Raw genomic sequence first — 15,386 nt, forward strand, 5'->3', positions numbered from 1 at the left:
CACTATTTATCAGTAACAGATCTTTATTTAACAAGAGTATCAGCTCTTCTGATGAGGCTTGGGCAATGTAACAGCTGTGTCCTGCCTGTCAAGGATCCAGAGGCATTCAAGGACTGAGCCCAAGGGGGCATCTTGGCAACACCCAAGGGACCAGGGTGTGTGTATATGTGCAAAAGCAGAGACTGTCTCCTAGCACCAATGGCCACAGGTCACTCTCAGAGTCTACTTCTGAGCAGATGTGTTTAAACCCAAAATCTGTTGTTCCTAGTCTTCCAAAAACTGATCACTTTGGGGAAACCCAGTAGTGAATCTAATCTTCTTTCTTTGGATTATTTAGCAAGAGTTGCAGGGAGAATCACTACTTGCTTTCTAGCTTGGACCAAGGCTTCTTTCTTATTTGATTTGGGAGGATTGTCAAGGGGCAGAAGACCAGGCAAACAGTGGATATGCTGACAATGGCATTGAGGTCTGGATTGTAGGAAGTTGCTTCGGTAAAATAGTTCCTCTCTCTATTTCTACGCAGAAAGAACAACCGATATCCTTGCATTTTTCCCCCTAAACAGAATGGGTCAGTTTGGCTACTGTTTAAAAACTTTAATATAAGCAGAGTGTTTAACAGAATGCATGTAATTTTTAATGGAGGCCACATATATGCACATGAATACATACAAAGTCAAGATGAAATGCTTAGAGCATATAAAGGCAGATTTATTTACCTGTTGGTATTATTTATACTACTAACTAATATGATAAATGTAAAGTTAAGTTTACCTCATTAAAGATACCGAGAAAATATGATATTCATAGTAAGCAGTTAAGCTCTCAGTATCTGATAAAGTAAAGAGAAAAATCTGAAATTCAGGAAATGCAACACCTTCGAGAAAAATATACACTATTTGGCTCTTCTAGATTGTGCTATGTGGGACCAAGATCATTGCATTTCACTGTATTCGCTAAACTTGAAGGTTAACATAAACAGGGCTTGAGTGTCTTTTTCTCTGTTGTTAAACTGTGTACAGTCTACATTTGTAAAGGATTTACAACATTTAAGAGAAATACCAAGTATTACATCAAATGTACACAGTAATTTCTGTAAATTAATTTTTACTCTGATATAGCTTCCTTTGGCTTTCTAAACCTCTTTCTATAAAGTTTACTGTAAATAAATTATAATTTCTAGTTTCTATTATTTGTGTGTGTGTGTGTGTGGCCATAAAAATTCAGGTAGGCTCTGAAATAGGCTTTATCCTACTTTTCCAAAATCAATAAGTAATGGAAAGTATTAAATGGGAACATTTTATTTATAGAAACTATATATTTGAAAGATGTGAAACGGTCTTAGATTATGAGAAACCAATTCGAAATTCCTTACAAATTATAATTTTAGAATCACTGCAGATGAAAAAATTCTCCAAAGTAGAGGGAATTTTTTAAGAAGAAAACTCTAATTTATAGATTTAAATTTTTTCATAAAAAGCTAGGAGGTGAACATAAATGACAAACATTTAACATTATTTGGTATAAAGGGAATTAAGATTGTAATTTTCTACTCAAGGAAGTTCATCAGACTTCAGATGTGGTACCTATTTCTCCCTGAATTAAACAACTCAATGTTCTAAAGGAAAAGAGGAAACCTAGTGTGCATTCAATTTACAAATGAGACTGGACATTTTCTACAAAGAATTCTCATTAGTGACTGAATGATGAGGATTTTAAATGGCCAAAATGCATCCACCTATTAAAAAAAAAATGGTATAACAAGCACTCTATTTTTTTTTTTTTAAAAATTTTTTTTTTTTTCAACGTTTTTTATTTATTTTTGGGACAGAGAGAGACAGAGCATGAACGGGGGAGGGGCAGAGAGAGAGGGAGACACAGAATCGGAAACAGGCTCCAGGCTCCGAGCCATCAGCCCAGAGCCTGACGCGGGGCTCGAACTCACGGACCGCGAGATCGTGACCTGGCTGAAGTCGGACGCTTAACCGACTGCGCCACCCAGGCGCCCCACAAGCACTCTATTTTTAAAAAAAAATTTTTTTTTAACGTTTATTTATTTTTGAGACAGAGAGAGACAGAACATGAATGGGGGAGGGGCAGAGAGAGAGGGAGACACAGAATCCGAAGCAGGCTCAGGCTCTGAGCTGTCAGGCCAGAGCCCGACGCGGGGCTTGAACTCACGGACTGCGAGATCGTGACCTGAGCTGAAGTCGGACGCTTAACCGACTGAGCCACCCAGGCGCCCCACAAGCACTCTATTTTAATTTAATAAGGAAGTTAGCCTCATAACTAAAGTTCTTAAATTTTTGCAGAAGTCTTAATTTTTTTCCTCTATGTAAAAATTATTTTTATAACTGGTAAAGTCTTACTTTTATGTTATATAGAACATCGCTGTTTGGATCTGATATTATGAGTATAAGGTGCCCTTTTTCAAATTAAAACAAATTTGGAGTGATTTCTCATATGGAAATGGTCCAATATTTTCTGTAATGGTTCTTAAAAAAACCAAACTTTTGTAGTACACTGAAGGTCTACTATGGAATTCATATTTAGTCTGATGTGTATATTGATTGCGTTTCGAGATATCCATACTATAAATATTCGTATTACAAATATTACCACTACCCAAATTTGCTACTTTAACAAAGAAACTCACAGGTAAAATCTTGTGTTCTTAAAAAATATGCTATTAGTATTTAGAAATCAAGGTGTTCCTGTGTTTGAAATTTTATACTTCCGAACCTGTAAAAATGATCACGGAAGAGAACTAAAAGATACCCTCTCCTGAAAAGATATTTAGAAGTTTCTGCTAAGAAATCCCTGTGAAAGACAGTGCATCAGAAAGTACATCATCCAATGTGCAAATTTGTTGACAGAAAAAATCTCTGAGCTGTCACAGGAAAAAACCCGTGCTAATTAATACGCATCCTAATTTTGACAACGGTCTTAAATTTAACTTTCTAAACACAAAGTTATTTAAGTCTTGAGTAAAATTACATTTTATTTGCAGGTGATTTTTTACCTTTGTCTTTAACATTCAATGCAATCTGAAATTTGATGCATTAGAATAAATAATCAACAAAAACTACCTGGGTGCTTTTCAAGCCTCCATTTAAGCAGGGCCCACGAAAACGCTTCCTCATGGGGTGAACTGTGATTCACATCATTTCATCCTGTTTGCTCTGAATGGCCACTGCCTCATAAACATACACTGAATATTGTTCTTTTTTTAAATTTTTTTCCCCAGAGGCAACAGAATACCTCTCAGTGAGAAAGTACATTTTTCAACTTCATATAAGAAGTCACCACTCGAGAATATCAGAAAGATGTACCCATGCTAGAATGTTCTTGTTGTCTCCGGGGCCTCTTACCTTCGTTTTCTGTATTGGCCGGCACCGAGTCGACCCCGAAAGGATGCCAGGGCTGCAGATCGTCCAGGCTGAACTCCCCGTTCACGGGAAGAAGCTCCACGGTGGTTTTCGTCTCGGTCAAAGACGGCATGAGGGCATCGTTTCCGTAACTGATTCTTGGTTCGCTGATCATGTTGGCCAAGACGTCATCCGAGTAGTTTTGCTCTTTCTGAAGCAGCTCATCTAAACAAAACAAAGCCATGCCTTTGGTGGGTCCCAGTGACAGTGCAGCAGTGGCTCCCATTTTCTGTCTGCCAGACACGACTGTAACTGTTCTACACCCGTGAGCTCACGTGGAGCCATGAGGTGGGCACCGGCATCGTTTCCATCTTACAGATGTGAAAACTGAGGCCCGTGGGAGTTGAGCCACGTGGGCAAAATCATAGCAAGCTCAAGGCAGGACTGGAGCCCAGGGAGAATGGCTAACACCCAGGCTGATGCTCCGAGTGACCCCACCGTTCCTCCCAGGGATGAATGACCTTGAGAGCTGTACCTCCACTTCCTCCTCTGACACGGATTCTAGGATCCTGTGATTGCAGAGGAATCAATAGTGTGCTGTGGTGAGGTGTCTGACGGGAAGCGGTGGCATCATACGAGGTACAGTTACTTTCACGCTGGAGGATATAATCTAGTGAATCCCTCCCTAGTCTTCCCTTGAACATGCGGGAGCCTAAATGACGGCAGCCTCCTCTATTCTCGAACAGTTCTCCTCGTTTTGCTTTGAATAGATCTGCCTTCCTCAAAGGCCCCCTGGGGGCCACATGATCTGTGTTCTGAGGCGACAGGGAAGCAGTCGCCTTGCCTTCCCGGCCGTGGCCTTATGGGCACAAAGTTCTGCTCCAGCCTCTTCCTTGGGTGAAACCTCCCTGACTCCCAGCACATCTCACGCCACCTCAGACCAGATTTCCCGCCTCTCCCCTCTGCTGCCTCTCTTTGCAAAAGACGCTATTGGGGGCGCCTGGGTGGCTCAGTCGGTTAAGCGGCCGACTTCGGCTCAAGTCATGATCTCACGGTCCGTGAGTTCGAGCCCCGCGTCGGGCTCTGTGCAGACCGCTCAGAGCCTGGAGCCTGTTTCAGATTCTGTGTCTCCCTCTCCCTCTGACCCTCCCCTGTTCATGCTCTGTCTCTCCCTGTCTCAAAAATAAATAAAACGTTAAAAAAAAAAAGATGCTATCAGTTACCCCCTTTTCTAAACACGGAACTAAACTACATCAACTTTGAGGACCAGAACTGACTTATCTGAAGTCCTTGTGGGCTGGTGAAAATTCCTAAATTATACGTTTCATGATGGCAGTGCATTTTTACTAGAAAAGAGAGCTGGGAATATAACCCGGCACCAACTGTAATCGTTGCTTTAAATACAGGGTTATCACAAGATTAGTGAATCCCCTATTATGCTGCCACAGTTCACCAGATTTTTCTGTGTGACGTATTTTTAAAAATGAGACACCCATGAATAGCATGGGCGCCATTAGAAATGATAGTCACCAGAGTATCTCATTTCCCAATCATGCCTCTGTCAAGAATGTACTGTACTAGATCTTTCAAACCAAGTGTTGGTTACTATTATTACTGTTGCAAAAAATGAAGAAAATAAAATCAGGATTTAAATTTGACTTGTAACATTTTACTGTCATCCCTCACATTCTCTTTTAAATGGAAATTTTTTTTTTCACTTGAAAAATTAAAATTCTGTTCAAATAGATCTATTAAAACAATTTGATAGGACAGCATTAAAGCATGAGATTAATATCCTCCTATGGAGTCAGGTTTATTGCAAGATATTATTTTAAATGATGAAATCTCAAGCCAATCAGTCCTCCTGAAATCCAATTTGAGTTATAATATATAGCTATTTTCTGCAGCACCATTCTAAGTTCAATATTTGATGCTTGTAATGACTTTCCCATGCAGATGAAAGGTCCCCATTAGACCTACTTCAACTTTTTCATGTCGTACAGAGTCATAGGTAATGGCTAATAACTTAGCCAATGTCTGCTTTAATGAATTTAATGGGCATTTCTTTTATATAAATCTCATGCTTGTGACTGTTAAGCACTTGCAATACCGAAGAGATGATCTTTTGGAATAATTATTGGTGCTCACAAGTTCATCTTGGAAGGGAATAACCTTCACCAGCATGATCCACTCTCGGCCCCACCTGGGGCCATGTTGGCACCTTTGTGGCATTTGCCGTCACTTAACCACCTCCCCTTCCATCTGGAAACGTTTTGTCTTTGTCTTGCATACTCAGTACCAAGCTGGTTCCCTGTGACTTCTCTGAATAACTCCTCTTGTTCCTTTTTTTAAAATCTCTTTGTCCATCTATTATCTTTTCGGATCTCCATCCATCTCTTTCTGCAAGTTTTCATCTGGAAATCCCTCCCACTCCTGAAACTCTACGGATGAATCTGAAATGTATTTTCCTAGCTTTCCCTTGTCCCTCCCACGCCTCCTACCCAGGCTTTTTGCATTTCTAAGTCCGCTGGGTCTGTTAGCTTATATCTCTCATGAACTTTCAGAGCTACGGGCTGAAACCTTCGTAACTGTCTGCGGCTCTCTGTATTTCTTTGTGTCCCATACTCCTATTACTGACACCTCCCTTTAAAATTCCATTTCCGGATTCTCTCTTATTCATTTCTCACTCTCCCTTTCTACTGCCTACCTCCCTTGAACCATCGTTACTTTCTGCCTTGATCACTGTGATGGTCTCTTGTGGTCTCTGCTCTACCTTTCATCCCTCTCCGAAAGGCTCTGCCTCGTCTCGGTAACTCATTTCCTACTGAATGAATCCCAGACTACTTTGCCAGATGGTAAAGGCCCTCTGTGATCTGGGCTCACCTCATCTTTCTAACGATGAGGCTTTTAAACTTTCTGCTGTATATACCTATGCTACTGTGATTTATAGTAAGAAACATATATTTGGTCTCTGTAGGCAGAGAGCTCCTAAAACCCTTGGAATTTCATAGGTGATGGGAGGAATAAAGGTATTTTTCGTTATGTCATGAAGTGAATTTTGAAAAGCCTGTAGGTCACCTAAGGATGGGGGGCTGGTGCCCAGAGGAAGTGACCATGTGATCAGAGGGTTAGAAGTTTCAGTCCCAGGGGCGCCTGGGTGGCTCAGTCGGTTGAGCGGCCGACTTCGGCTCAGGTCATGATCTCATGGTCCATGAGTTCGAGCCCCACATCGGGCTCTGTGCTGACAGCTCGGAGCCTGGAGCCTGTTTCAGACTCTGTGTCTCCCTCTCTCTGACCCTCCCCCGTTCATGCTCTGTCTCTCTCTGTCTCAAAAATAAATACACGTTAAAAAAAATTAAAAAAAAAAAAAAAAGAAGAAGTTTCAGTCCCACACTCTGCGAAGGGAGAGGGGCTGGAGATTGAGCTCAATCACCAATGGCCAATAAATAAATCAGTCAAGTCTATGTAATGAAGCTTCTGTAAAAACCTGAAAGGGCAGGGTTCTGGGAGCCTCGAGTTGATGAACACGTGCAGGTGTGTGTGGGTGGGGGGCAAACGTGCTGGAAGCTGTGAGCCCTTGTCCACAAACCTTACCCTACTTTTAACTTTTCCTGGGTTGTATCTGTTTATACTAAACTAGTAATCTAGTGAGTGAAATGTTTCCCTCTGTTCTATGAGCCGTTCTAGCAAATTAATAGAACCCAAGGAGAAGGAACTTCTGATGTACAACTGGTCATCAGCAGCACAGGTGACAATCTGGACTTTCGACTGGCTGTTGGGGGTGGGGGAGGGGAGTCCGAGGACTGAGCCCATAACTCTTGTGGGATCTGCACTACCTCTGGGTAGATGGTGGCAGAATTGGGTTGAATGATTGAATTCTCCAGTTGATGTAGGAAAACTGCTTGGTGGTGTGGGGAAAAACCCACACATTGGAATTGGACCCACAGCTCTCTCAAGCTGAGTAGCTTGGATTATCCCCAGATGGGACCATGCATTCCCATCAGGGCACCTTTGCTCTCTGTTCCTGCTACACAGGAACCATTTCTGCTTATCTAAATTATATGAACTCGTTTTTTTTTTTTTTTTTTAATTTTTTTTTTTTTCAACGTTTTTTATTTATTTTTGGGACAGAGAGAGACAGAGCATGAACAGGGGAGGGGCAGAGAGAGAGGGAGACACAGAATCGGAAACAGGCTCCAGGCTCCGAGCCATCAGCCCAGAGCCTGACGCGGGGCTCGAACTCACGGACCGCGAGATCGTGACCTGGCTGAAGTCGGACGCTTAACCGACTGCGCCACCCAGGCGCCCCTGAACTCGTTTTTTTAAACGTTTATTTATGAGAGAGAAGAGACTGAGTGCAAGTGGAGGAGGGGCAGAGAGACAGGGGGACACAGAATCCAAAGCAGGCTGCAGACTGTGAGCTGTCACCACAGAGCCCGACATGGGGCTCGAACTCACAAACTGAGATCACGACCTGAGCTGAGGTTGGACGCTTAACCAACTGAGCCACCCAAGCGCCCCTAAATTATATGAACTCTTGAAAGCCCAGCTCAAACGCCCTCTCCTCTCTAACTCTCCTCTCAACAACTTTATGAGGGTTACAAGCATTATGACTTTTATGGGCCAGGAAACTGAGGCGAGGAGGGGTGGCTGAATCTCTTTAAGATCCCATGGTCAGTAAGCATCTGGGCTGAAGTGCAAGATCTGGGCTGCAGAAAACCAGCCTTCCTCCCAGCGACCCCCACCCATCTAGCCTCCACGGTACCAAAGGAGGGCTCACTCCTGGTCTCAGTACTGCGCTGCTCATTTGCAGAGTGATTGTACGTCTGACTGTTCCAGAATGTTCTGCACATTTACAGGGCTGCAACTGGACTCAAATACCACCAGCCCCATGGAATGGCTATTGCTTTTGCGCCTTCAAATAGGCAGTTTCCAGGCCCAGGAGCTGAAGGAAGTCCTGTCCCCATCTCGGCCCACGGCAGTAAAAAGGGTGAAGCAGGAAACAGTCACAGAGGAAAACCGTACATCTGTGCTTCATAAAATATCCAGGACACTTTGGCTTGCAGCAAATTGCGGTGCCTCTTTTTCTCTTTTATTTCTTTTATTGTTGGCAGAAAATTTCCTCCAAATGGCCACTAAAATGTTGAGCCCCATGGTGGTTAATTTGCCTGGTTTATTCATGTGCAGAAAATTAGAGAATGACACATTCAAGAAATGTTACATTTCTGGCAGAGTGAAAAGCACTTAGGCTTTTTTGGGGGAGTACAAGAGAGCAGAAGTAAGTGTTCTTACCTCAGTTTAACACAGGAGATTTAGAAACAACCACCTCTGGTTATCTCATTTGGAACAATGAGGTCTGTCTGTGTGGTTTTTAAGGGACAAAAAGCAGGTGGAAATGATGGATTATCGTTAGTTGGTGAAGGATTATTCCATTTTGTAATCATAAAATGTCGAAGGCAGCCAGCTACCTCTTGGTATTATTAAGGGCTCAGGATTTTACCAATGGCTAATAATCGGCACCAGGCTATTCTGCCTGTGATTAAAACACACACACACACACACACACACACACACACACACACACACACACAAGAGCCACGTATATAATTATTTCATTGCGCCTTCTAAGTGGGGCTTCATCTTCGAATTCTGTGGTAAGACTCATCACACAGAAACCACACATCTGGTATGCTGCTGGCCCTGATGTTACCTGTTTATCGGACTTAATTTAATATTTTGTTACAATGCGCCCGATGCCGTATATTGGAGATTTCCAAAGCTTCTAAACATCTACATTTGCCAGCTGCTATATTAAACTAAGACACTAGGTTCATTTCTCCCCCGAGACTCTCCTCTCCCCGCCTCCCCCCTTTGTAAAAGCTATTTGTTATTGCCCAGAGTTGCGGCAATTATCTCCGGAGTCAGATTTAGTCTTTTCTAGAATACTCAGCACGCACGAGCGCTGTAGTTAGAAGCGGGATACTCACTCAACTGGGTTCAGTGATGGTAATTTTAACCTACAGCTTAAACCAAACAGAGATACTCAATTTCAAATATGAAACATATGGCAAACCTTGCCCTTTTGAAAAGCGTGCTGAGAACCTACACTAGGCATACTTAATAGTAAAGAGAAAAGGAAACAAAAAACGCCTCAGCACGTAGTTATCGGAGGAAATATTTAAAATATTTTGAGGTGATGGGGATTAAGGGGCGCACTTGTGATGAGTACCAGGTGCTGTACGAAAGCATGGAAATCACTATACTGGACTCCTGAAGCTAATATTATACTGTCTGTTAAGGAACTGGAATTTAAATAAAAACCTAAAAAAATATTTTGAAGAAAGCAACATCAAGAGAGTCACCCAACAGTGGTGCCATCTTCAAATGACTAAAATACTTTGTTTTTGTGGTGTGGAATAGACTTCCACCATAGTTTGAGAGAAATGGCCTCATGAAAGGATTGCTGAATGGGAAAACAGAGGAATTCTAGATCATTTGTTTCACATGCCTCTTCAAATGATTAATCTCCTCGCCAACCTCCTAAAGATTTAACTGCCATATTTTCGGTTTCAAGGAAATACAGTTTATAAACATTGAAGCAGTTCTCTTTCACAAGCTTCAGTTATAATCGATTAACTATCTCTTCTACCTTTTAAACACGCTTGGGGTGGGGGGAGGACAATCTCCTTCATGTAAAGGAAGTTCAGCCTCAGCCTTTTCCTCTGTTAATACACACCTATTAAAGGTCTGATTTGGAGGGGCACCTGGGTGGCTCAGTCGGTTAAGCGGCCGACTTCAGCTCAGGTCACGATCTCGCGGTCCGTGAGTTCGAGCCCCGCGTCGGGCTCTGGGCTGACGGCTCAGAGCCTGGAGCCTGCTTCTGATTCTGTGTCTCCCTCTCCCTCTGCCCCTTCCCCGTTCATGCTCTGTCTCTCTCTGTCTCAAAAATAAATAAAACGTTAAAAAAAAAATTAAAATAAAGGTCTGATTTGGAGAATGGCACCAACTGAGGTCCCCTAGGCTTGCTGGTTTTTCTACTTATAGGATTGAAACGGCATTGCTGGGGCGCCTGGGTGGCGCAGTCGGTGAAGCGTCCGACTTCAGCCAGGTCACGATCTCGCGGTCCGTGAGTTCGAGCCCCGCGTCAGGCTCTGGGCTGATGGCTCGGAGCCTGGAGCCTGTTTCCGATTCTGTGTCTCCCTCTCTCTCTGCCCCTCCCCCGTTCATGCTCTGTCTCTCTCTGTCCCAAAAATAAATAAAAAACGTTGAAAAAAAAAATTAAAAAAAAAAAAGAAACGGCATTGCTTTCATTATTATTATTTTTTTCTATTTTCTGATTCTTCTGGTTCCTCGTGGAAAATATGTATTTATCCATAGCCTCTCTCCAAAATGGAAATTTCCCTTCAACTCTAACAGGGGACTCTTATATGACCAATGCTTACCTCTTTTTTTAAAAAATTTTTTTTTTCAACGTTTTTTTTTAAATTTATTTTTGGGACAGAGAGAGACATAGCATGAATGGGGGAGGGGCAGAGAGAGAGGGAGACACAGAATCGGAAGCAGGCTCCAGGCTCCGAGCCATCAGCCCAGAGCCTGACGCGGGGCTCGAACTCACGGACCGCGAGATCGTGACCTGGCTGAAGTCGGACGCTTCACCAACTGCGCCACCCAGGCACCCCTATCTCTTTTTTTTAAATAAATAAGAAAGCATAATTTATGTGTTTCTCTGTGGTGATCCATCCATTTATGTTTTCACAATTCTTACCTGTTTCATAAATACTTACACATCTCAAAGGATTGAGGATTCCACCTCTGAACAATACACCCCCCTCCCCCATGCCACCACAGCTGCATGGGAAGTATTTATGAAAGGGATGTCATTTTTCTCCTATCAAGAAGCTCTACTATAAATCTGCTGTCATCCATTCTAGGCATTTTGCTCACACCAGGACTAGGAGATCAGATTTAATTTTCCAATCACAGTTCTGTGCGTGAAACCCCCTAAGGCTTGCAATTCCTCACCCATCAAATTAGAGGAGGTTGGATGGATGGTCTTAGCAGTTCCTTCACTTTGAATTCTATTACCTATACTCTTGCTAGGTAGGTGTGCCCCTGCCCCTGCCAGAGCTAGGGAACCGGAATCTGCACCCCACTGTGGTCCCCAGGTGATTCTTCTTCTTTTTTTTTTTAATGTTTTATTTATTTTTGAGAGGGGGGAAGGGACAGAGAGAGAGAGAGGGAGACACAGAATCCGAAGCAGGCTCCAGGCTTTGAGCTGTCAGCACAGAGCCTGACGTGGGGCTCGAACCCACAAACCGTGAGATCGTGACCTGAGCTGAAATCAGACACTTAACTGAGCCACCCAGGCTCCCCCCACCCACATGATTCTTAGTCACATTACAGTCCAACCACTGCCACAAGTTGTAAAGAGGCATCACTACACAACTATCTCAGTTATCACTTCATAAAAGACAAAACAAGTCTTGGAAACAAGGCGTGAAAGACGAGCACGGTCAACAAAGAACACTGCCAGAAGAAACCTTACGTCTGAACACCTCCAAGTCATGTTCTCAGAACCCAACCCACTCTGTTGCCTTGAAACTATCATTCATGACAACGTTTCTGAGTCAGAAAGCCACGGGGAAAGGAAAGGCTAGTTAGGAATTTCCTTTTTTGCCAGAACATTTGTCAGGCAGGAAATTACACGGGAGCCAGAGCAGGGAAGTGCTCGGGAGACAGGTCAGCATTGTTCAGACTCTGAGAAAAAGAATATGAACTTAATACTTAAGTATTAAGAGTACTAGAGGGGGGGGCGCCTGGGTGGCTCAGTCGGTTAAGTGGCCGACTTCGACTCAGGTCACGATCTCACGGTCCGTGAGTTCGAGCCCCGCGTCGGGCTCTGTGCTGACGGCTCAGAGCCTGGAGCCTGTTTCAGATTCTGTGTCTCCCTCTCTCTGACCCTCCCCCGTTCATGCTTTGTCTCTCGCTGTCTCAAAAATAAATAAACGTTAAAAAAAAAAAAAAAAAAAAAAGAGTACTAGAGGACACGCTTCATTGCTCTGCTTCCCTCTACTGAAGACCAGCCCTAGCTGGTGACTCTTTTACTTCTAAGCATAGTACAATGGAGCAGAAACTGTTTACAATGCTAATTGGTGGGATGCCTGGGTGGCTCAGTCAGTTAAGCGTCTGACTTTGGCTCGGGTCATGATCTCTCACACGGTTCGTGGGTTTGAGCCCCACGTCGGGCTCTGTGCTGACAGCACTGAGCCTGCTTTGGATCCTCTGTCCCTTTCTCTCAATTAGCCCACCCCGACCCCGCCCAATAAATAAACATTAAGAAAAATAAATAAAATGGTAATCTGGGGGAGAACCTATGTGGTCTTCAAGGGATTACTGTACATGGTCGGGACGTCTTGATCCGCTTGTGACTTGTAGGACAGCCATACTGTGGCGGGACTGTGTTATGCTAGGGCATCTCGAAAGCAGGAGATCAACCCTACAGAGACACCTTCCACTTCAGTTGCCTTTTCATATCCATTAGCTCCTTTCATATCCACAACGGTCTGCATTGTGGGATGCTATCCCCACTGATGGCTGACCAAACTGTGACATCCCTCTTGAGAAAGCACAGTTATCAGGTGGCAGAATTGAGATCCGAACCCAAGTATCCTGATTCCGAGTCCAAATGTTTTCATTATTCCATGAAACATTCTATTTTACGGTTGACAAGGCTATTTGATTACTAATATTACAGAAATACATACACATCTATCATCACATGCATCCTGTTTCTCGTAATCTTTTTTAAAATTGGTTTATTTATTTTGAGACAGAGAGAGTGAGTGGGACAGAGGGAGAGACACAAAGACAGAATCCTAAGCAGGCTCTGCACTGTCAGCACAGAGACCGACACGGGGCTTGAACTCAAAAACCTCGAGATCATGACCTGAGCTGAAGTCGGACACTTGAATGACTGAGCCACCCGGATGCCCCCTCATAATTTTTGACAGATTTGGAAAGTGAAGAATTCAGTGGTATCTTTTTTTTTTTTTTTTTTTTTTCACACAAAGGAACCAAGATAAGAGATTTTTGCCATGGGCCAAGGTCATAGAGCTTTTCCATGATGAAGGAGCAGAGCTGAAAAGCCAGGTGGTTCCCAGCTGCACAGCCATCCACTGTTCTCTCCTCTGATTAAGGGAGCCATTTTGACAGCCCATCCCCTGTGGACACGTATCTCCCACTTCTTTAGATTTCCCTTTCTCTGGAAGACTGGCATAGCAGGGTAGCTATGTGAACTATTATCAGGTATCATCAATTCGGAGTCAAATTTAAGATAATGTAGACACCTTTGAGTTTTGAGCCAAGTAAATGGTTGAACTCTGCATACTTATCCCAAATATCCCTTCTCATCAATGGTGCAGGGACTTGAACACTTCAGCGGTCAAGAGCCAAACGGAAGCACCTGGGTGGCTCAGTCAGTTAAGTCCGACTTCGGCTCAGGTCATGATCTCACGGTTCATGAGTTTGAGCCCCGAGTCAGGCTCTATGCTGACAGCTCAGAGCCTGGAGCCTGCTTCGGATTCTGCGTCTCCCTCTCTCTCTGCCCCTCTCCCACTCATGCTCTGTCTCTCTCTCCTTCAAAAATAAATAAACATTAAAAAAGAACTTAAAAAGAGCGAAACAGCCCTGTAGGATGCTGCATTTCCACCTTGGGCAAAAGATTATAGACGTATTATCACAACGTAATGCTGTTCCATAAATCTAGTTTGTATTTCAACCTCCATAAAATTGGGTCAGTCCTCTTATTTTTAGCCACACTAGCAATCGAGAATCTCTTACAGTCTCAAAATTCAGATTTCACCTCTGAATCTGGGTTTATTTTGCTTTAGTACTTTCTTGGACATAGATTTTAAACGAAGCATGCTTCGTCCACTTGTGGCAACAATCTGTCCCCGGAGGGGACACAAACACAGCTACACGTTACTTGTGAGAATATTTCCTACTGCCAAGTGACATTGCTTAAAAGTATCACTTGTCCAGCTTAAGGCTGAGGGTACGAAAGAAGTCCCTTTCTATTTAAGACAGATTTCCTTTTTTTGACTTTCAAACAACAGAGATCAAACAACTTAGATCTAACCAATGGCATCAGTCAGAAATCAAGAGAAAAGTCAGTCCATCTCCCTGGCATCAAAAAACAGATTAAAGAGTTTCCTCTCTGTGCTTCTTTGTAGGATCTGTGCCAAAGTTGTGATCCTATTTCCAACTACCTTAGGAATCTTGGTCCTGCCTGCGTGGTTGGAAGTCTAAGCAAACCGGAGAGGAAAAACCTTCTCAAGTTTAGACAACAAACCAAGTGTACAGATTATAGAGAGACTCTTTGAAAGCAGGCTGTACTGAGGTTATAATTTGCATATACAAATAAGTGTCTTTGTTTTGAGGAAACACACGGTGAAGAACTTAGGGGTAAAGAGCCACTATGTCTTCAAGTCCCTCTCAAGAAATTTTATGGGACGCTTGGGTGGCTCAGTCGCTTAAGCCTCTGACTCGGTTTTTCAGCTCAGGTCATGATCTCACGGTTCGTGAGATGGGGTCCCGCGTTGGCCTCTGCACTGGCAGTGTGGAGCCTGCTTGGAATTCTCTAAGTCTGGAATTATATTAAAATGAAAAGTTCAGGACCGTGGCACTGAACTGTAGTACCGGCTTTAACCTGTATCTATCCGGATGTTTTCCTCCGGTCAATATATAGGGGAAGCTCATACATACATGACCATTGGCATAAACAGATACAGATGACACATCCTCTGCAAAGTAAAATAAAAATGGATGAACATTTTGATGAGTCATCCCCCTTAAACATAAGTCAATTATTTCATGTGATTTTCAAGCCAGGAAACACTGGTTTCTTCACGTGCTGGAGGAAAAGCTGTCCATCTTGGGCTCGTTGAGAGATGTGTACTTTTACTGTTTCACTGAAGGGGTTTCAAAGTAATTATGATTGAGGAATTTTCTCTTCAAATCTAT

At 43.2% G+C, this 15,386-nt stretch overlaps 1 protein-coding gene and 1 long non-coding RNA gene across 8 annotated transcripts in view; one reads left to right on the top strand and one right to left on the bottom strand.

The window, feature by feature from the left end:
- Positions 1–15,386, bottom strand: part of APP (amyloid beta precursor protein) — a 279,739-nt gene that overhangs the window by 24,906 nt on the left and 239,447 nt on the right. For all 7 annotated transcript variants that reach the window (XM_058731803.1, XM_058731802.1, XM_058731801.1 and 4 more), the window contains one exon: positions 3,369–3,590. In XM_058731803.1, the coding sequence (XP_058587786.1) occupies positions 3,369–3,590 (222 nt within the window). The remainder of the gene's footprint in view (positions 1–3,368; positions 3,591–15,386) is intronic.
- The window catches only part of LOC131512738 (uncharacterized), a 33,824-nt gene that overhangs the window by 16,163 nt on the left and 2,275 nt on the right, over positions 1–15,386 (top strand). The window lies entirely within an intron of this gene.

The sequence above is a fragment of the Neofelis nebulosa genome, chromosome 5, assembly GCF_028018385.1.
Source record: "Neofelis nebulosa isolate mNeoNeb1 chromosome 5, mNeoNeb1.pri, whole genome shotgun sequence".
Taxonomy (NCBI): domain Eukaryota; kingdom Metazoa; phylum Chordata; class Mammalia; order Carnivora; family Felidae; genus Neofelis; species Neofelis nebulosa.